The 22,385-nt window shown below is 42.6% G+C and overlaps 2 protein-coding genes across 2 annotated transcripts in view; one reads left to right on the top strand and one right to left on the bottom strand.

Annotated features, from left to right (window-relative positions):
• rps6kc1 (ribosomal protein S6 kinase polypeptide 1) overlaps nucleotides 1-12,451 on the bottom strand; it is a 65,141-nt gene extending 52,690 nt beyond the window's left edge. Inside the window, exons 1-2 of the mRNA XM_036549824.1 lie at nucleotides 12,305-12,451; nucleotides 5,807-5,842 (exon numbers count right to left, since the gene is read on the bottom strand). Coding sequence (XP_036405717.1) covers nucleotides 5,807-5,842; nucleotides 12,305-12,406 — 138 coding nt within the window. The 5' untranslated portion in view covers nucleotides 12,407-12,451. The remainder of the gene's footprint in view (nucleotides 1-5,806; nucleotides 5,843-12,304) is intronic.
• Nucleotides 12,452-14,223: 1,772 nt separating this feature from the next.
• On the top strand, nucleotides 14,224-21,792 carry zgc:110269 (probable flap endonuclease 1 homolog). Its single transcript, XM_036550483.1, has 11 exons — nucleotides 14,224-14,383; nucleotides 16,401-16,491; nucleotides 16,765-16,867; nucleotides 17,950-18,004; nucleotides 18,641-18,702; nucleotides 18,933-19,069; nucleotides 19,589-19,649; nucleotides 19,867-19,998; nucleotides 20,453-20,598; nucleotides 20,814-20,955; nucleotides 21,200-21,792. The coding sequence occupies exons 1-11, from the start codon at nucleotides 14,302-14,304 to the stop codon at nucleotides 21,248-21,250; spliced, it is 1,062 nt and encodes a 353-aa protein (XP_036406376.1). The 5' UTR covers nucleotides 14,224-14,301; the 3' UTR covers nucleotides 21,251-21,792.
• Nucleotides 21,793-22,385: the final 593 nt, after the last annotated feature.

The following is a 22,385-nucleotide window of genomic DNA, read 5'->3' as shown; positions in this document are numbered from 1 at the left end:
TACAGTTTAAAATGGAGTTTTCATTTACCATAACAGCATGCCATTTTGCTGATTTTGTCTTTTTAAATTGAGATACCCTTCTGCAGTGATTTCCACAGTCCACGCATAAATATAATGCACATCTGCATAGCCGGATATGTACTAAAGCAATTCAGGTTCAGTGCCTGCTCAAAGGTACACCAGTGGTGCCCCACCTGCTATTTTAATGTGAAACACTCTGGCCACCCTCCATATCAGAAATGTCTCATTTCAGTGACCTAGTGCAGGAGAAGGGGCGAGCAGTCTTGAAAATTGCACAATGGAGTAGTGTAGGTGAATCTGAAAAACCTTCATATCCTTTTCAACTTCACATTGATAAATAAGAATGTGAACAGCTTTGTTCACATGGCAGAGTGCAGATGAGGTCTTCATTTACATGAACGTAATGTAATAAATTCTTGTCGATTATGTATGGAAGAACATATAATACCCACTGACACAAGTAATTCCTAAATTAATCACAGTTAAGATTTTCACCGTAAATACTTGATTTGAAATATATGTGAAGTTATGCTCTTGTTTATCTTGCATCACCATGTAGCATTCCAACTTGTTTTTACCATCTTTCATCTTTTTCCATGTGCATTACAACTCTGCTGTGTTGCATTTGAATAATATGTTAATAATTACTGTCTTATTAACAAATATGCTGTCTCATTCAAATAATCAAATTAACACCACCTGTGGTCTCCTTCTAGAATCTTACTAGTTTTTAATGTTTAATGGAAGATAGTGCCTCTTTAGTGGAAACCCTTGATCGCACCTCTGATAGACACCAGAGAGGCAGATTTATATCTGAAAGCCAGCGTCTCTACACTACGGAGGAGATGGCAGGGGACAGCTGTCAGGCAAAAGCCAGCCAGCCCTGTGCACAGAGCTGACTGATGGCTGACTGTGACAGACTGCTGAGGGGAGTGCTGGGGAGCAAACGGCGATGGCAGCACCTCTGCTCTGTCACCTCTCTTCCCCTTGGCCTGCCCTCAAAGCCCCCGTGTTGAAGTGCAGACTTACAGGACGAGCTTCTACCGTCACTTCCTTAGCAAGCCATGAATATTCCTCTCATTATTACCGCACTGCAGCCCTGCAAACGCATGAGAACTGGAAAAACCACAGGGACAAAAAAAAAATACAAAGCTCCTAAATCCAATTATTAATCCGCTCGCGTGTTACAAGTGGCCTTTTGCCTTCTGCTGAATGTTCAATGGCCTTCAGAACCACACATCGGCGTATGGCTTACACAAGGGTATTACACGTTCAGAGTCAGGCCCTACACTCCAGCAAGTAACGGGGCGGGGGGGTCAGTAAGAACACAGGCCCTGTCTGTGAGCTCCTCAGACCAGGAACAAGGTAGACCACAAACAAAAATTTCCAAGCGCACACACTGAGTAGACTTAACCCTCTGAGACCAGGCGTCCTGTGCAACAGAGACGATGCGTTTCATCACTCTGAGGGAAATCTGAAGTGACATGACAAATGACAAAAGACTATGGAATTTTGGTATTTTTATCATTAATTTTTTGTGCCATTCTCTGTGTCAAACCAGAAATGTACAGTACAGGAGAGTACATGAGAGTACATGAGGAAGCCTGGCATTTATCACAGTCTTCCATTTCACATGGACTTGATGATGGAATTATTTCAGTTCTAGTGCCAGCTACAATTTATAGCAAAATTTATTAAAAATACATTTTCCTATGTTTGCCGTAACCAAAACAATGCAAGGCCTAATAAATAAGATGTGAGCTGGACGTATATGAAGGGCAAATAGATAGATAGATACCAAATGACCTACAGTGACAGTGTAATAGGAATGATACATATTCAAGCCATGCTAGCTGCCCTGATGCAATAGGGCATTTTGTAAAGTTCTCCTTTGAGTTGTGGAGGTGGAGATCCTTAAAGGTATCCTTAAAAGGACTGCAAAAACTACTTTAGAGAGCAGCCTTCTCAAAGTCTCGAAAGAAGCCCACCCGACTTTCAATTTCCTGTTTTTTTAAACTTTTAGTTCATGTTTGCTAGACCACAACACCAAGGGGAAATTTTAAAACAGTGACTTCAATTTCTAAACTCAGAATGTTAAAAAAAACCCAGCTGGACTTAAAAATATTCACCTGGGGCTTTTTTTGGATGGGCTACCAACGTCATATGGGTGTCATGGAAAGCTGTTTCTGTATGGTTACTGCATACAAGATTCTCCTGAGAGGATCAAAACTACACAAAAATCTCCTGTGGCTTACATTTGCAAATGATGATGGAAAAATGTAGAAAATTTCCCCTCGGTCCCTTCACTGTAACCAAAGCTAACATTTAAGAGAAAAACCACTTTGTCTTTACGGTACATTCTCAAATCAGGCTAACCTAAAAAAAACAAGATGCGGCAGATGCCAGCAAATCACAATGTTGTCAGTTATTAACAGCCGCGGCGGACCGAAACAGCCACGGGCTTCCACAGCACCTTGTCATCAGACAAAAGCAATCAATTTAGCCGCACAAGCCAGATAAATCAAGTCTGAAGAGGTAAAGGAGGAAGCTACACCTCTACCACACACACAAGCTGATCTACTTCAGATCTGCCTTTCCCTTAGCGGGCTCAGAGCCAATACCCTGTCACCATCTGTGCTCAAACACGCATGTAATCAGTTCATCTCTGACCTCGCGGTGAACTGATTAGAAGCCTCTTGCTCGCACTTGTGTTAAGGACAGTAATTAAAGCCGAGCCCAGCTGACAGCGCGTGGGAGACGCGGACAGGTACACATGGGAACATCTGGCTCCGCTGGTCCTCGCGAATCCGCGCGTCTGAGTTTCCCTGCGCTGAGCAATCCCAGCAAACCCGGAGCGGGCGGTCCGCTCGCTGGCGGATCTTCAAGAGGGTGTGGTCCGAATGATGGAAGGTTGCTGCAAGTTACTGGCTGCTCGTCAAGTCGCCGCCGTGGCTGTACGGTGGCCCTTTAGGCCCAGATTCAGTCAAAGTGCAATGTGCTTTGTCCTTGAATGTGAGTGAGGTCAAATAATAGTTGCATTTTTATTCTTTCTAAATTTACACTACACAAGAAAGTGTGGTTGCTGACGTCAGTAAAAAAAATTGTTTTTTTTGAGAACTGAAAAGTACAGAAACTCAGCATTATACACAAAGGGCACTGCGGTAAGACTGCACCTGACTCTCGGGAGTTCTTTGGTATGGTTCCCAAGATCACTTCCAGAGGTGACACACTAGTACGGTTTGCTTTCTGAACAGGACAGTCTACTGCACCAGGATTTAGGTGCAGTCCATGCAATACATGACAGCAATTCCATTAACAGCAGAGCTACTCTTATTATCTGCTACTCCTACAATAGAACTCACCAGAAGGGGTCACCAACCCTTCCACAATACCTCGTCGTGTCTGTACTTACAGTGGCTGCAAACTGCATTTTATATTTTCACCTCCATGTCGATCACCTGTTCACTTTAGCACTTCTGCCCACTTTTCCTGCACATATATACAGAGATATTGCCTCTTGAAATCCCCCTGCTCAACTCCTACCATGTGCTGAGGAGACAATTAAGGTGGAATGCTCAACTGCTAGTGTGAAGAACTATGAGGTTATTGTACAACCGTTGCCTGTATTCAAAACAAATAACATTTTTATTTAAACCAGCTAGAAAGCAACATGTGAATGAGCTGAATTAGCAGATTGAGACCAAAATAATTGTGGAAAATACAAAAATCAGTTTCTTCTTTTCGTACCTCAGATATAAGCATATAAATGATCTGTGGCTCCATCTTACGTGTTGATCTAACACTGCTACATTAGCGCACGTGTCAGTCCGAGTTTGTTCTGGGAAAACCACCAGAGGAAACAGGATATTACAAGAGTAAAAATACAGCAACTCCATTCACTCACACAAATAAATGCATTCCACTGATCACTGATCCCAATTGACTCATGAGATTGGAGCACTTTCTGCCCAGTATTAAACGGCTAGAACCAGCTAAGCCTGAACTCTGGACCCCCTCGGCCAAGCTCTCTTAGACTCCTCACCGTAGGACGTGCTTTTGGTCTCACATGTGACAGAGAGCCCAAATAAATCTCTCCATCGCCATGCAAAATGAGCTGTAAGGAAACAGACCTTGATCTCATGCCTGGCAGATATAAAACCTAATGGATGCTCAGTGACAATACGCCATTACATTAAGCCATTACCAGGCAGCTCGTACAGAAGTGATGCGCCCCACTCCACTTTCCGAATGCTCCACTGCGCCTTAGCAGTGACAATGCCAGACGAAGGGTCTGACTGCTCTGTGTCTGCTGGGATAAGATATGAGGAGCTCACACTCCTACAAAACAGGAAACACCATACAATGCAGGGCTAGTCTGTCAGACTCACAGTGTATTACAGAGACAGTGTGATCTCTACTGGATTGTACTGAAGGCTGAATTTTTCCGGCACATTTGCCATTTCCTTATCTTACTTTCTTTAAATGTTTTCGATGCCTGATACAGGGATGTAAATAGACAGCATAAAAAGGTAGCGCAAGTGATGCTATGAAACATTTGCGTAGTGCAAAAGTGGGAAGTTGCTAATGTTTTCCTGTTATCAAAGTTCGGTGCGGTCGTTTGGTACTAAATAGGTTTTCAAAGGTAATTTTGAAAGTATTTTGAAAGAGTTCAAGTGATGTACAAACTAATTAAAATGTTTTCAGAAATCTGCTCCACATCTCCCAGGAGTCACTATTTAAATTATAATTCTGACAATAAAAAGTGACTTCACTGTTTGTAATATGTTGTGCATAAGTAGGGTGTAACACGGAGTTGGAAAAGAGAGTCTGAGAGTCCTAACCTTTTAGGCAATTTTCTTCTGTTTTTGTTTTCCCAAAACAAATGCGTAACCTCCTTAACCTTTTCGCATTATCTTATTAAGCCTGAGAAAGGTACAAAATACACAAACAATAGTCCACTGCACAGAGCTCAGACGCAGAGTCAGAGGGGCATAAAGACAGAGGCTGGACATACGGGTCTCCACCTCACATCCCTACAGCCTGAGAAAACAACACTCACATCCTCAGTCTCTGTACAGCAGCCATAGCTATACACTGCTAATAAAACCTCCGCAAAATCAGCAGGTTTTATAAGGCCAACTACTTTGTTGGACATGCTGGACGTCTACAAGTCTGCCTTATTAGAGCCACTGACTTGTGTGGGTGGTGCATTTCATTTTCACATTGTCTTTTCAAGAATCGCTTTAATTAACTGCAAGCTCCAACTGTACGTGCTAACAATTGTTATGGTCATGGCTGACATTTTTTGGAAAATGGCCTTAAGTGCCCTTTACATATTGGTCTACTCATAATGACCTCCTTTAGAACAAAGTATATTTGTCTTTTGCCTTGTCACCATTTTGTTTTGCTTGACAGCCAAACCATCATGGGAACAAACCCAGCATATTATAAATGGCCTCTATGTCTCTGTTTCAAGGATAAGAAAAGATTCAGTAACTCTTGAAGGACAATAGAAGTGTCTGATACTGAGATGAAGGCTTCTGCCTGAAACGCATTGCCATTGCTTTTAAAAATAAAAAATACCTTTCTTTGTTTAATACTGTATTCTGTTTTAAAACATCATGTAAACAAAGTGACCACTGAACTGTCCCTTCCTGTGATTCTGCCTGGTGCTAAATGTCTCCAACACTACTCCCAGCCCCGGATACTCCACCCACTCTCTAAAACTCCTCCCACTCTCCACTTCTCTTGCCTGATCCTGATTGGGCAGGACAGGGGACGTTACCTCTTGGACGTCCTCTGGGTTCTTCCTGGAGATGATCTGGAGAGAGAGAGAGAGAGAAAACAACAGTGGAACAAAATGAGTCCAAACCAGCAGCTGCCACAGCTCTCTCCTCCCCCACCCAAACTAGGCAGCCTTTGCCAAATGGGAATCATCCTCCAAGGACACCAGCACTAAACATGTGCAAACATCAACACATGTGCACGCACTCACACACGCACACCTTTAAAGCCATTCAAACACTAATCAAGCCCCCTGTGTCCTCCTGACATCATCCCAAAATGAGGAAGCAGCTTCTTTCCCTGGCAGCTACTGACAATGAATGCGTTATGAAATGCCTGACTGAAGGCAGAACTGACACCAGCCGGGACAGCTCACCCACACACACACACACACACACACACACAAACACACAGACACTCAGAGAGCACATGGGGTGGCTGCTGTCCCAGACCACAAGGGAGATACACACAGAGGCAGTGTTCACCCTGTTGTATAGGCAATGCAACAGCAGCCTGACACCACATTAACGCACAGAACAGGAAGACAAACAATGGGCCTTGTCATTAAGCACATTTAGAGATCCTAACACAATGAATGAACACAAAAATAGAGACGGTTCTACGCTCAGCTGAACTCTGAGGCATGTCAGGGAGAACTATTTCCCCTCCCGGTGAGAAATAAAGGGTTCCAGGGAAGGAGGATTTTAGCTAGCTGACAGATTTTCCATATCAACAGCTAAAAGGAAAGAATATGAAGAATTCAATTACAGCACTGTGGAAATATGAAGCAGGGCGAAGGCAATTGTGTTTCTTTGTACGCAACAGTCCATACAAAAACACACCAAAATGGAGGTTTCCATTCAATTATGAGTTCCAAAATAGAAACAGGATTTCCCACCAAAAAAGCTATAAACTCAGAGGCTAGATCTGAATTATCGGTGTAGTTAGCAAACAATTTCAAACTGTTCAAACCTGAGGAGGCCCAGACACAAAGAGCCTGACCTGAAAGATGCAGAACTTTAAATCCCTTCTGAAAAGTACAGTCCCTTCCGAAGTCCCCTTCTTCACTATGGAGAGACCCTGTCCAAACAGCCCTGCTTAACAATGACTACATTCCAAGCTTAATGGACATATGATGCTTCCCTCACCAGTAGAAGATTTTCGCCAAGTAAGAACGAAAAGAAAAAAATTCCATTGGTCAATGGGGTTTTCCACCTCGGTCCTGCTGTGGCTGTGACCACGCAACCTTCTCCCTGTTGTTGTGATCACCCACGTCCATTTCTGTCCCATCCATTGCAAACCTTTGCCTTTCTACAAGGGTGGAGAACCAGACAAACCCAAATGACCTGCACTACACAACTCTGATAGGTGCAAGCACTGCCAAAATCACAGCTACCGTAAATCAGCTACTGCAGTCGAACTTTGGTTTAGGAGCTCCGTGAACCAAAACGTGCCACCAGTCAACCCCAGATCCCTGTAATCATTAGGCGTCAAGCACATCGATCGCCTCTCATCCAATACCGGTCTAGCAAGCTGGTGAAGCACATTTAAGTATCCGATACCTCTAATGAACCGTTGGTGATGTCATTAACAGAAAGTAAATACTCATTTTCTGCATTCTAACCTAAAGCCAAAAAACTCAAGTATTCACTGATGATTCAAATACTCGGTGATCATCACAGACATGCGCTAGAACGCAGCGGTTATAGATCCACTTCCTTAGATCAGCTTCCATGTGCGAATCTGAACATGTCTTGCTGCTCACACCCTCGTCACTATGAGCGCATCTGTAATCTATCATACCTTTGGTTTGCTGCTCCATGCAAGCCTGTCATTTTATGCAACATAGGCATGAATCCGCTCTGCTCTGACTCTTTCACCTATTCTGCATTAGGCAGCAGCTCTTCCACTGAAAGAGTGCCCAGTGTGCCACACTTCCATAATGATCATGACTCTGTCCTTCAAACCATCCCTCCAGACACGTCTTAAAAAATGTTTTTAATGTTTTATATGTAAGGCAAAAGTACCAACACTAAAGCACATTTTCCTATAAGATACTTAACAAAACATTGTCTCTGTTCTGATACAAAGTATATCACAAGACAGTTTGCTAACCAACTAGCTATCAAAATCACATTAGCATGTGATACAACATGTTCAAGCTCATACATGAAGCTATTAAATTAACCTATAAAAATACCTATAAAGCTCCCTGGTGAGAACACAAAAAAAATATTTTTCTCACCACTATTTTTGTTTTACTTCAACTCAATACACCACTTAAGCTCCAGGCTGAGAAACACCTCATTAGAGGTGTTCATTTGATAAAGCTAATTTAGTAACGATGACATGGCAGTAACCATTCGACTTCTTTTCCCATTGGTGATGAGGCGCCACTGGGCTTGCACGACCCTCCACGGGGCCGGCTGCTTAGCAACGCCAGTCCACTGCAAGACTGGGCCACAATCCGACCAACACTGCCTCAAAGGTTACAACTGCAAACGGCCATACAGGTTATGCTGCTTCTTCCCCCTTCACCGAGCAGGCCAAACTGGCCACTGCTTTCAGTGGGGGGGGGGGTTATCTGGATGAGGTCAAAGTAAAATCCCCACCAGGCAAAATACCAGAGCCTTGCAGACTCACACACAGGCGTGGGACACAACTGTTAAACCCTTAAGCAGGTACCTCGCCCGAACTGCTAAGCAACAACAAAAAAAAAATTCCAAGCACCAAAACTTGCTTATATTAAAACGGCTGGCTAGCAGCACAAAAATATTGCCAGGGAAGGCATGGATGGGAGAAAACTCCTCCAAACACTGGGGCAGAGACTGCAGTATAGTATACTTATTGCACCTCCTTTCCTTTACCAGTTTCACTTAGGTGAGGAGGATCTCGGTGTTAAACCTTTAAATATAGCCGACCTTCCAAATGTGAACTGATCTACTTCGACTTGACAGATAAGGTCTTTGCTGAGATCCTCGCACTCAATTGACTTTGAGTCTGACATTGCTCAACAGCTTACTTGGCATTTCCACAGCGTGTCTTTTTAAGGACAGAAACAAGAAATCCATCTGTCCTATTACCAAAACAAGGGCACGGTTCATAATAAGACCTTCACAGCCTAATTAAAGAAACATCTAATATCATGCATTTTAATTCAAGAATCCAAGGCAGGCAGGACTGATGAAAATATCCTTCAAAATCCTCCAAACTGATTCTGCAGGCTAAGTGACCACAGCCGGGTCTAGTGCACAGGTATCACAGTGTAGCTGTGCCTTTATGTGACCTGGATGACCTTTGCAGTGGGTCATCCTCCTTCAGACATTCTACACCTATTCAGTGACAGAGCACGCAAAGACAACAAGCGCAAACTAAACTGCTGTTGAGTAAGGCAACAAAACACAGGGACGTGACAGCCCCTAGCAGAAAGCCCTGCACTCCCTGCCGCATTAGAAGCCACGCGTTCCTCCTCAAAACTCATTTTCTCCTTCAGTCCCAAAGGTATCAAATGCCTTCAGCAGCTTCATTTCATCCCTGTCTGATAAAATGGGGCACTGGTGTGGTGATATGGGAAAGGTGGTGAAAAACAACCCACTCTGGAATCGCTAATTCTGCCATTTTGTATCAATTTTACAGCAAAATAAACAAAAGCCTACATGGTTAAGATGTTCTCCGCCACTTTGCCTCAGTTGTTATTTCAACAGGGAAGATGCACGCGCTGTTTGTACAGAAAATCTGATAGTCACGCCAAAATTGAGTTAATTTCTCCTGGACTCACCCGTCTGAAGAATACTACGAAATCACACACAAAAGTAGGCCTACTTTGACCACACTCGTAACTTTTCACTGCCAGGAAACAACTTGAGCACTTAATACATGCCAGATTAATAGACTGTTTTCTTTCACTTTATGCGTTAACAGACTCCATTAAGTGAGGTTGTTTCATATTATCTAATGCAATAAAAAACTTCTCCTCGTTCCTCAGGTCCAAAATCCACTACAGACAAATCATGTTACTTTGTAGTTTGCAGAAGGAAAACTTAAATGTGTTAGGGAGCATTTGGAGGCCTGGTTGCCTAAAAGCAGCGTTACATTTAAGGGATTGAATCCAGTAAAGGGGAAAGGGTGTATAATCTCTTACAACTCCTGTGTCAACCATTAAAATGTGGTTTTGGGTTCTCCACACATTCCTCTCCAGAAAGCAATGATTAGATCCATGAAGCTGGTATTTGATAAAGTTGAGCACAGGGCGACTCTTCACTAGAGCATCACTTTGCTTGCTTCTGGTTCACCTCTGTACAGCTTGATGGAGTTTTATAATGAACAGAATCCCAGAACAGAACTCCTATGTGAGCTTTTCTTACAAAGTCTATGACAGACATGCCATGAGACTCCTATACTTCACATGGCAGGGCCTAATAATGCAATGTCACAGCAGGCCACAATTACATGGCTTCTTTGGAACAGTTTAATGGCAATGCCAACACTTCTCGGCTGTAATTACATGTATTTATGGACCTCAACATATAATAAGAGTATTCACAGCTTCTCTGTGTTTTGTAATGTTGACTCGCTACATGTAGGTACAATTCTTAATGCCTGGCTAGAGAAAAAGCACAGTGTACAAGAAAGTGAATGTGCCTCTGGATCCAGGCATCGTGTTGTTGTAGTTTCTGCCCACTGTGGGAAATCTTGTAAAATACTACTGTTCAAACATCTCAGAGCCCTATACACACTGTGCTATTATCCAGCTCCACCCCTTCACCTGCAAACCGCAAGGAATGCGTGTTGCTATCCAATTTAGCACAAGCTACACAGTCCCACTGGGGATTCAGATGCTGCAAACAGCCCTGGCTGAACATCATTTCACTTCTACTCATTTCACGCAGCTACACGCCACACAACCAACAGCTGACAGCGAGCCATACCAAGGTGCAGGCTCAATTTCTCCCAAGCAAACAACTTCATCTTACACCTGACAGCAAATCGTCAAGAATAAGCTTATACCACAGAGAGTCACGTGTATTCCCTCTGCAGCCAACACGGACAGCAAACAACACACAAATCATACTCCCTCGGAGCGGTAAGGCCGGGTGGGGACACGGAGGAATCAGTGCAGATAAAGGCTTGGAAGGCCATCATTATGTGCTACCCTGGGGGACAACCCATCTCGCCGACCTGCTGTACTCCTCGATTTACTTCACTAGAGTGTGACAGATGATTCTCCTCAACAGCAAACGCAACGCATCTTTGGCGCGGTAAAAAAAAAAGTAGGTCAGTCTCTGAAGTAGTCTGGTTCAAATAAGTCCGACGACAAAATAGAAACTGCAGTTCAAACGGAAAAAATAGTGTAGATCATTCCAGCAGCAGAAACGCACTTCTGGAATGAAACGTGAACGACGTACTGCTGCCCAGTGGGAAGAGACACAGGGAACAGTGAAGAAGACACCAGGAGCAGATGCTAGCGAAGTTGACAGCCGTCTGTACAAGACAAACAGTTTACGGTTCATTATTTTTGTTGTGTTTCTAACTGGAAGATATTTTGTTTAGATATTCCTCTCACCCATTGCCAATACACAGCACGTGTATTCCCTTTAACATCTCTACATAGATATTATATTCCAATTCTAAGAAAAACAGCTTTAGTAAACTCACCCGCGAACAGCTCATGCATTAAATGGTGTTATTTACGTTCGCACAGGCAATGTACTTCCTCTTGCATTGCAAATAGCCTCTGATGATATGACAAACAACCATATGTTTGAGAACGCAGAAGCACAGCAATAACGATCACATACAGCACAACACAAATATAAAAAAACCCAGATATTTCAATTGTCCCGCAGATATTATTGAGCAATATTTCAGTAACATTAAATATTGTGGACCTGTAACAGCATGACAACGCGGACATTCACAATTGCTGAACTTGCTTATTTTGTCTGTTTGCTCCATTTTCATCATGACAAGTATCCTCTGCGTAGTAAGGTACCTTTTTAGGTAGCTGGCTACCTGTCTAGCTAATGGGCTAACGTTAGTTTAGTAACTACATATGTTTTAAATACTTACACAGCAAGCTATTTAGACTGTCAGTCCTCTGAGCTGATGCTAGTTTCATTTTCTTTACAACGCGTCTCCCAACAATTGGTGATAGCTACGCCAGCTAACTTAGCTAGCTAGCTACCTGCCATCAAACAGCTGCATCGCCGGCTTGTCAAATCAGGACAGGCACTGCGCTGATACACACTGCGTTCCAGTATAAAGGGAACATTCTTTCTCAGCGCGAAGTTCAACGGATAAATTCACTCACTGAGTGTTATTTTTCATTTGCCAGATACACAGTTTTGGAAAATCAGAGAGGCATCAGCGGTAGCAATTCGGAATGATTCAGATTGCTAGCCACTAGCCAAGGGAGACGGACAGTTAGTTAGCTGGCTAGCTTACGGTAGGTAATATCAACACACTACCGCTTTACATACTCACACAGCTTGGTACGTACCCTCGCTGTCACTTTATAAACGGTGTATCCCTTCTGGTGTTTCTTGGGGTCCGTAACAGTGTAAAATCGAGCAAGTTCCCCTCTTTCTCTCTGCGATATCATTCTGAGTGCGGCAGAGCCATAACCCAGCTAGCTAGCAGCATTCTGGTTCTGTGAAACCACCAGCAACTGTAGTGTAATAAATTTCTACTTCCGGCTGGTCACAGTAAGGTAACTTTCAAAATAAGAGTTGGCCTGAGTATTTCTTTCACTAATTTTCGGTGAATTTGAAAATCACAGAAGAGTAATTTCAACCGAATGCAGCATTAATCGGCAAATTTATTTTGTCGGTTCTTACCATATATATACAACACGGGATTGTCTAAGGAACGATAACTCCTTTTGATTTTTTTTAATGTTCACTTCTTTTCCAATGAATTAAAAATGTTAGTCTATACAGTTTATGTGAACAGGTGTGGCCCAGCACAAAGAATAACAAGCATTCTACACATGTAATTTAAAATGCAACAAATGGCGCATGACACAAGTATTTCTTTTAATTTTAAGCTTTACATAGTATAGCTTATATATATTGTTACGTAAGTATGATTTTCCATCTCCTGATGCAACATTTCTTTGTTACATCAGAAGAAAGGACACTCCATTGAGAGAAAATGTGAGACTTGTATGCTATGTAAAGAGAAGGCTAAACATGAGTGTTTTTTGCCAACATCAGAAAATGGTAAGCATTTTTGCAGTTCAGAGGCTTCATTCCACTAATGCAGTCTTGCATTTTTCACTGTTGGTCAATGCAGTGAAAAGGGTAGAATTAGAACAGACAGATAACCTGTGTTTGTTGAGCAGAGGCTTCTTGTAGGAACAGAAATAAGGGCAGAAAGAAGCTCTGTCCTTTACTGTCCAATAGGGTAGCACCATGGGTTTTGAAATTGATGCAAGCAATTATCTAAAGCTGGGGAAGGGGAACAAAGAGAGGCAACACATGGGCATATTTTGAGATAGTGAAGGTCGGTGTTGCAGCATTGAGAATAAACTGGCTAGCAGCAAAGGCAAAGACACAAGCTAGCAGAAAAGACTGTGGTCTGAAATTCTACTGAAGGCAGCAGACTAAAAGAAAACATATATAAATGTGGATATATTGGTAAATGATAATTCCTTGTTTGTATCATCTATGATACAGTCCTGCAAGGGACGGTAGTCTTGAATATGATTGTAAACATGGGCATTCAACAGATCACCATTCTGTTGTGCAAAATTTGACATGGATAGCAACTTACTTGGAAATATCTCTAGTAAACAGCAATATCAAATTTGTAAAATCCTTTGATTTAGGACAAACTCTGTATCTTCATCCAGTGGCCATTCAATATAACATCAGTCATTTGTGAAACCAGTTTTGACTGCACTGAGCTTCATCCTTTCCTGAGTTTTTGAACAAGTATGAAAAGGCCACAGTTGACACTGCTCTGTGAATGTAACAGATTCACCACACACACACATCTTACAGGCCTTCAGACTTGCTCTGCTGCTCCTTCTCTTCTGTTGCACCCCCACAGATGATCAACATCACAACCACACCCCTTATGACATCCTGTCAAGTCATCATTTGCCCTCTGACTTGCCCATTTACAGGGTCCTTCTCATTGTTTTGCATTTCTCAATCTCTGACCAACCTCTCCCACGCTAACATTAAGAGACAGTATGCTCTTTGGCTAGGCAATAACCAACATTAAGACTTCTGGTTTACTTTTTCCCCCGTTTACTCTTTTTTTTTTGCTTGACCAGCATAGGTCAATTCATCCAAACGTTTATTATCTGAAACGTTTATCGTCATAAAACGGCTTCAAGGTGAACACTTATTTTGAAGTATTTCGCAAAATTCCTTACCCGGAAATTGTCCTTCGCTCCTTGTTTGATGCTGATGTTGGTGTTTTGATACTGGTCTCAGATCTGAACCCATCATACGAACTGGAAGCATTTAATTCTGTGAAGTTATTATCATGGGCATTACTAAACTTTGTGATTTAATTCGCAGAGAAGCACCCAATTCAGTCTCTTACAAGGAAATTAGCGACTATACAGGTTAGTGCGTGGACATGTTAATTTAGCTAGCTAGTAGCCTACTACTTAGTTGCTGGTTAGCTTGTTCGCGCTGTCATCTAACTAGTTAAATAACCAGTCGCCAGACATTGCGTGGTTTTGATAAAAGTTGATTTGTTGATAATTTTGGTTGCTGTAACTAATGGATCATTGTATATATTCTTTAGAAACCCACAATGCATTGACAGATTGCTTGAAAAAAGAACAAAGACAGCTGGCTGTCTGCCCCGGTCGTGACATTGTGTTTTGTGGTCTTTTTTGTCAGCTTTGTTGGATAGCTAGTTAGATACCGTGGTCTCTTGAAAGGGAAAATCTTTGTCCATTAGCGGAAAGCAATCAGCTGGCGTGTGGGCTTACTGAAGTCTTGAAAGAATCGGACTGCGCGCTAGCACGGCATTACGGTAGCGCTCTACCCGGACATGCTCTAACACTTATGATTGAAACGAAATCGAAAGTGAAATGCTGAGAGCCAGTACACAATATAAGCTGAACAAAATCAATACTAAAGGCATTTAGTTAGTATACTGTGCAAAAGTGGTCATCCTGAAAATGTGTGGTCTGTGAAAACTCGGGTCTGGACCAGTTTAAGACAATGATTGGATGCGAAGTTCGAGCATCTCTTGTCCCAGCCAGATGTCAGATTATCTGATTATTGGGGGCATGCATCTCTGAAGTCCTCATCCCTATGTTGTAGGATCTAGAGAATGTGGAACATACACAGAAGGGCTGCAATATGATAGAAAGTTTAATTCAAGGTTGGATGCCAGTTGTCGCTTACCATCTGACTTGCCTCACAGGAAAACAGAATGTCCCTGATGTGTGTGCACATGTGAAGATATTTGTTTTTGAGACCTTTGAATTTTTATTTTCTTTTACAGTGTCATACAATAAAACATGGTACTCAGGAGTTGGTAAGGTTTTTGCTTTGAGCACAGCCTGAGCAAGTTCAAAGCAGTGTCATTTGCTACCCACAGCGTGTTGGCCGGCCAATGGTTACTCACTGCGCTGCTGTCAGACACCCTGCCATTTGCCAGGAGCTTGATGATGTCAGTGGAGTAGTGCATATCCTCCAATGGGCAGCCACTTCTTTGTGGTGCTCTGTGTGACTTCTATTTGCTGCATGGTAGTGTGTTCCTAAGGCTCCAGCACTCCTGCGCCTAAAAGTTAATTGATGATTCCAAACAGGGTTGTATAAAGGGGAAACGCACACTAAAAACATAACAAAACATAATACTCGTATATCTTACAATAGATACTGTTTATGTATATAACTATAGACAAAGTAATTGCAGATTCTTCTTAAGAAATGTAAATGCAGCACCTCACGCCAGTTATAACAGTCACTCATACAAGTCTCTTGGCTTTATCAGGTGGACGGTGTGACCTGTTTACCCAAATCAAATTCCGAAGCCATGATTATATGTTAGAAAAATGGGGAATTAACCATATTCACATTTTTGATAAAATTGTTTTGCCTCATAATCTGTTTCTCCCCAGATTTATTTCTGGATGAGCACATAGAGGGGTTGACCTTAATCATTTCTGTTTTCAAAAATTGCACATGTATATGTCACACTGCATAATCATTGTCTTGGAAATACATTAGATTTGTTTGCTGTTTGGTGACTGAATACTTGAACATTTACTCAATGAACTTCCTAACAAAGAATGGCAGAGAAACTGTTCAGAGGAAAGATAAAAGAAGATATTATAAGAACTGTCATTCATTGTACTATCAATTAATTGCTCTGAGTGATGGGTTCTTACTAGGTTCATTTAACCAGATCAACTTCTGTTTGGTTGGCAAAGTCAGGTCAGAATTTGGCAAAGCCGGGACCGAAATATAAATAATGAAATACTATTGGCTTATGTATAATAAAACCTGTTTATCAGTAAAAAAAAAAAAAAGTTAATGGATTTTTTGTGTTGTGAAGCATGATAGTATGATAAAACACTCGCAATACCATTTAGAAATAATGACTAAAAATGTCTGTCTCAGGGAAAGTTATTGCTGTGGATACATCCATCGTTCTGAACCAGTTCCGCACCGCTGTCCCCGGAATCCACAACCGCAATGGGGTGAACCTGAGGTGAGGTTTCAGGGTTCATCAAGGACACATTCAGTGCAATGTAGAGCTCATCTTTATGTGTGCATATTTTTAAAAGGAGGAACAGAAAGCACATGAGAGATAATTCTAAGTGCCGTACACCCGTCAGCTTTTTCTCAACCAGAGGCAGCTGTGTTTAAATGGTCTCAATTTTTTTCATGCTAAAAGCTGCAAACAGGTACTGTTCTAGCCTGAAGTGGTAAAGATGAGCGTTGCAATGAGGTGTGGTATCACAGTTCTGCCTTTCTTTTCCAGTCCTTTCACTGGTCTGTTCTATCGCACCTTGCACTTTCTGGAACACGACATCAAACCCGTCTTTGTGTTCGACGGATGTCCGCCCGCACAGAAAAAAACTGTGGTGAGTGCTACAATGAAATGTGACCCTATCTCCCTCTCCCGTCCTCACAATACAGCATATTTCGCTCTCAGCTTGTGTCTGTGAAGTTTTGTGGTTCCCCCAAAACTCAGATAGGAGTGCAGTCATCAGCCATTTCTCTTTGTTTTTGTCATTACAGAGTCAGGAGCTGTTGTTAATGGGCCAAGTCTCTGTTCATAAGAATAGGCTAAAGAGAGTCATATACTAAGTCCTATTTTGCAGCTGATTTCCATAGCACATCAGAATGCTTACCGTGGTACAAAAGTGAAAATCCTCCAATTGTATGTCTGAGAGAATAATCACAACTGTCAGAAGCTGAATGGATGGTCTACTCCATTAACACCATAACACTTCTAAATTACATGGTTGGGTACTATAAAAGCTCGCAACTACCTCTTTGAGTAAACTTGTGGTTCGTGAGTGAGACTGACCTGTCAAGTCAAAACTCAGTCTAGGAAAAAGTGTGAACTATTAAAGCCAAATGATGCTGAGCTATAAAATAAAGATGAAATTGAAATAAGTTAGATAGAGTGGAATTCACGTGTGGGAGTTTGTGTGGGAGTGACTCCATGGGATGATTCCAGGGAATGGCCAAGGGCCTCCTGTATTTTTTGTGTGAATAACAGGCCTTATCATGGATTAACCATGGGGCCTTTCTGATAATAAGCCATACTTACATGATCACCCATTGTCAGTATTACAGCACATGAGATATGGTTTTAGTCTGGTTTGCTATCATGGCGTTCAATGGCTTGGGTTTGCAGGTGTTAGCACATATGGTGTAGGAGAACTGGGATATGGTCCTACAGAGAGTCTTTCCTGTTTCCTTTCTGCCCCATTTTCTTTCATTTGTGCAATCTGGCAGTAGCGATATTGTGCAAATGAAACCACAGCTCTCTACCATTATAGCTGTATGATTTCTAACTTTCCATACAAAAAGCATGAAGTAGTTTGAATGTGTATTACGCTGATATCTCTATGAATCTTGTATTCCTGTTTGTCGTCTGCATGATGGACAGCTCTGTGTTTAACAAAACTGAGGGACTGAGTGTCTGTCTCTGCAGCTGGAGAAAAGAGCAAAGGCAGCTGGCATGACTGGCTCCTACAGATACAACCCAGGTGGGTAAGAGGTTCTACTTTGACTAGAATGAGAATAACACTTAGATTTTCAGTTGAGTCATTTTCAGTGGAGTGAAAATATGAGCAAAAGAAACAGGGAAATTGTGTCTATAAAGCATCACACCCAAATGATAATGTTAACAGCATCATCGTTACCATTACTGTTACTGTGAAGAGAGTTCATTAAAAAAGTAATAAAATGGATGTAGTTTACAGTGCAGTATCACTTGAATCAGGAAAGAAAGATTAGCCTGTAGCTAGCTGTGAAACCTTGGAGGGTTATTTTCATTAGATGATGGTGACGTTCTGTCGCACATCAGATATATTTTGTAAGAGACCTGTCTTACCCAAGTGTTTGCGATGGCACAAAAGATGAATCAGCACCATTGCTGGAGAAAGTTAAAACAATAAACCACTTTTCCCTTGTTGCTTCCGTGGGCAGCACCTGAACTTTGTCTCTGGTGGCATCTTTGTGGGATCTGAATGAACGGTTCAGTCAGGTCGTGTAGACACGGGAGAGAGGGACAGTCTGGTATTACTGGTGACACACACACAGAAGGTGGCGACTCATATTGTCACTTTTGTTATGATGTAATAATGGTGTAATGATCCCTTTATTGATGGTGTGTTTCACAGTTTCCACAAAGATCCAGGACTGCCAGCGCCTCCTGAAGCTCTTGGGTGTGCCTTACATCCAGGTCAGTCTCCAGGTCCTGCTGAACTCCCCCACCCTGCCTTATAGCAGGGATCGGTATTTTCTTGCTTTCTTGCACATTTCTCTTCAATAATAGTTGAGGTTCAGTGCTTGTGGACAGACAGTTGATAGCTTTGTGTTTTGGGCACGCTGTCTAACCTAAATAGCTTGAGTAAATACAGGTGTTCAAATGGATCATATAAAACAACTCTGCAGTGTATACACACTCCACAGGCGCCTGGAGATGGGGAGGCGCTCTGTGCCCAGCTGGTGAAGGAGGGGAAGGTGGACGCCGTGGCCTCGGAGGACATGGACACCATGGCTTTCGGGAGCAATCTGCTCATCCGCCAGCTCAACGCTAAGAAGTCCAGGTGAGAGGGGAGGAGGAGGGGTGGGGAGCTCTGCACCTCATGGTCATGTGTTCAAATCACAAACAGGATACTGTTGGTGTCCTGGAACCAGATGTTTGAATCGTTAGACGTAAAAAAAAAAAACATTTAGGGTATACATTGCACATGAACACGATGATGCACAGCGTGATGAGAAAAAAACGACGAAACTATAGAAACAGGATTAAGAACAACACATGTGGCTGTTTATCTGTTATGGAACTAGACAAATGTTATGGAAGTAGACAAACATTGCTCTCAAGACAGATCTTTCATTCACTCACACCACACCTGCTTTCCCCTTTGGCAAGTAGAAACACAGAAGGCTGCTCATGCCATCTTGTAGTGCTCTTAATTTGCTCTTTCGGTTCAGGTGTGCTACCTGCGTCATGGTTTGATGCCTGTTTGATACTATTTGGCCAGATGGGGGCGCCAAACCACAGTTTTAAATATCTTCTGCCTTATTCCATCAACTGCTCTTGCCCTCTCTCTTTCTCTTAGTGAGGTCACAGAGTACTCTCTGCCCAAGTTGTTGGCTGCTCTGAAGCTGAAATACGAAGAGGTCAGTTGTGCCACATCTTCTCTCTCCCCTGTGTCTGCCCGGGAAATTCATCACTGTGCTTGTGTGTATTCTGTGTGAGGTAATGTGAACATTTCACTGCTCTGGGACTGCATTATCTTCTTGCTGAAGTCGTGAATCTTTAATGCGGGCTCCTGCCGCCTGCTGTTTCGCCTCGCCTCTTACGTCTGCGCCGCGCCGCGGCCGGCTCTCTTTGCAGTTCATAGATCTGTGCATCCTGCTGGGCTGTGACTACTGTGAGAAGATACAGGGCCTGGGACCCAAGAAAGCGCTGGCGCTGATCCAGCAGCATAAGACCATAGAGAACGTGGTATTGAACATCAACAGAAGGGTGAGTAGCATTTCCTCCAGGCTCACATACTGTATGTGCGGGTGAGCCATTCTGCACTGGCTGAGTGAACTGTAGGAAAGGTATGTGTTTTGTATTTTTATTTATTTATTCATGCTCTGTTTTTTCCCCTTTGAGCAGTCCGGTTTGGAACTGCCAACTCTAACTGTACATTAGACTCATTGCTGTGACTCTATACCATTGCAGTGTTGAAGCAAGATGTACTTTGTCCTCAGTTGTGAATCACAAATCACAGCTTTTGTTTGTTTGTTTAAAAAAAAGCATTTTCCTGTAATTACAGAAACTGTTATGTTTATGATGTTGCATAAGTATGGGAAATAAAGTTCACCACTCACCACCGCTCACCAGTCTGTAGCAGTTTAACTTAGCAGATATAACTGAATAGATTGAAGCTTTGCCTGAGCGTCTTTGTTCCATCCCTCTCTGTCTCTGTCAGACACACCCCGTCCCGCAGTGCTGGAGGTACAGGGATGCTCGCAGGCTCTTCATGGAGACTCCCGTGGGGAACGAGCCAGACCTGGCCTGGGCAGAGCCCAATGAGGACGGGCTGGTCAACTTCCTGTGCCACGAGAAGCATGTGAAGTAAGTCATTTCCTGCCCTGTTGTGTTGTCAGTTGTAGGAAGCTTGGAATGTATGTAGCTATACCCAATTGTTTGTGTAATGGTAAAAACCCCTTTTCTTGGTGTAAAGATTCAGATTGAAACATGCAGGTTGACCCTTGGTGACCTGTCGCTGGACAGAATCGGATACCAAACTGAGGAAATGATGGTAAACGGCCATTCGTTTGTTGTTTCAGAGTGGACCGGGTACGAGGCAGGATGGAGAAGTTCCGTCAAAATCTGAAGGAGAGGAGGAGAGAGCGAGAGGAGGACAAAAAGGCTGGGAAGAGCCAGCAGACGCGGATGGAGGACTTCTTCCGTGTGACTCGTAAGAGGCAGGTGAGAGGCTCCTCAAAGGAATAAGGCTCTTAAACACCCCCAGTTTATAATTAATTATAGTTTCACTCCGTCAAGGATCCTGCCCTGCTTCTTATTTCAGATATTCACTGCTAGATCAGTTGTTTCAGTAACTTTAGAGTTGTTCATCGAAATGTAGTTTCAATGCCAGACAGAAGTGTAGGTCATCAGGGGACCAGAGTATTAGCATCTGCGTGAAGCTGACTTCCTTTCTCTTGGGCAACAGGCGTCAGAGGTTCCAGACGCCACCCACAAAAAAAGAGCCAAGCATCAGTGACCCTTTGGAAATGGCTGCTAGGGTGAGCAGCATCATTTCATTTTCTTGGGTGAATCCTCTCCTGTTTGACAGATGAAGATCAAGAGTAATGGATCATAACGGAATGCATTTGTAAACCAGCTTTCAGCCTCTCCATGTTCCCAACGCCCTTTACAGTGACTCACCTCAACTACCACCATGTATACCACCCACATGTGTGATGCGTGGCAGCCATTTTGTGCCAGAACACTCTTCACACATCATCTGAACTGGAGTGTGAGGGCATGATTTAGCCAAATTGGGGGATTTTTGGGCCATGTGTGCCATTAAAAAGGCCTCATTGGGGATTTGGCCAGGACAGCACGAAACCCCCTACTCCTTGCAATAAGTGTCACGGGATAAGGGCCACAGAGAGTCAGGACCTGAGTTTTCTGTTTATTTTCAGTGTTTTTTTGTTTTTTTTTGACAGTGACATCATCTGAAACCTTCTGTTGTCTTTATTATGCCATCCCATCATTTTGTTTGATAATGTAAAACGATTTTAACTTTTCAATCATTCCATAAACCAGATGCTGCCTTGAATATGTGAGAGCATGGTATTAATAGTAATTGATTTTTACTTTTTATTATTTTTTTAAAGAAATTATGATCCAACATGTACAATTTTTCTACTATGTCATGTTTTTTGTTCTGCTTTAACCATGTTATGAAGAAAAGGCACCATACAATATTGTCTCTTTTGGACCACAAATCTTGTAAAGAAGTTCGGTTTGATGTTCTGGGGTTCTTTTGTATGAGTAAAGGAAGTTGTGACATTGTGCATTCATCACCTTCATTTATGAGCCCTTGAGCATTTTCAGCACCACAATTCCCAGAAGTATAGTGTCAGTGCTGTTCCTGCTAAATCACCACCTTCTGGTAGTGATGTTGCGATTGTCCCTGTAATGGAAGTTCTGCATGAATTGCTATGCTACAGAATTGACTTTTCTAGCAGTTACAGATGTTCTTCAAAAGCGTGCATGTTTTTGCAGAGCAGAAAAGAGCTGGGGACATGGGTCAGTGCTATCATGAGTAAAAGTCTCCTCACTTGCAACATGCTATTCTACACTGTGATGTACAGTCTTACCCCATTACACTTAATTTTCCTCTGTTGAGA

Source organism: Megalops cyprinoides, chromosome 17 (genome assembly GCF_013368585.1).
Source record: "Megalops cyprinoides isolate fMegCyp1 chromosome 17, fMegCyp1.pri, whole genome shotgun sequence".
Lineage (NCBI taxonomy): Eukaryota > Metazoa > Chordata > Actinopteri > Elopiformes > Megalopidae > Megalops > Megalops cyprinoides.
Note: the sequence above shows the minus strand (reverse complement) of the source record. Positions and strands in the feature narration are given on the sequence as shown.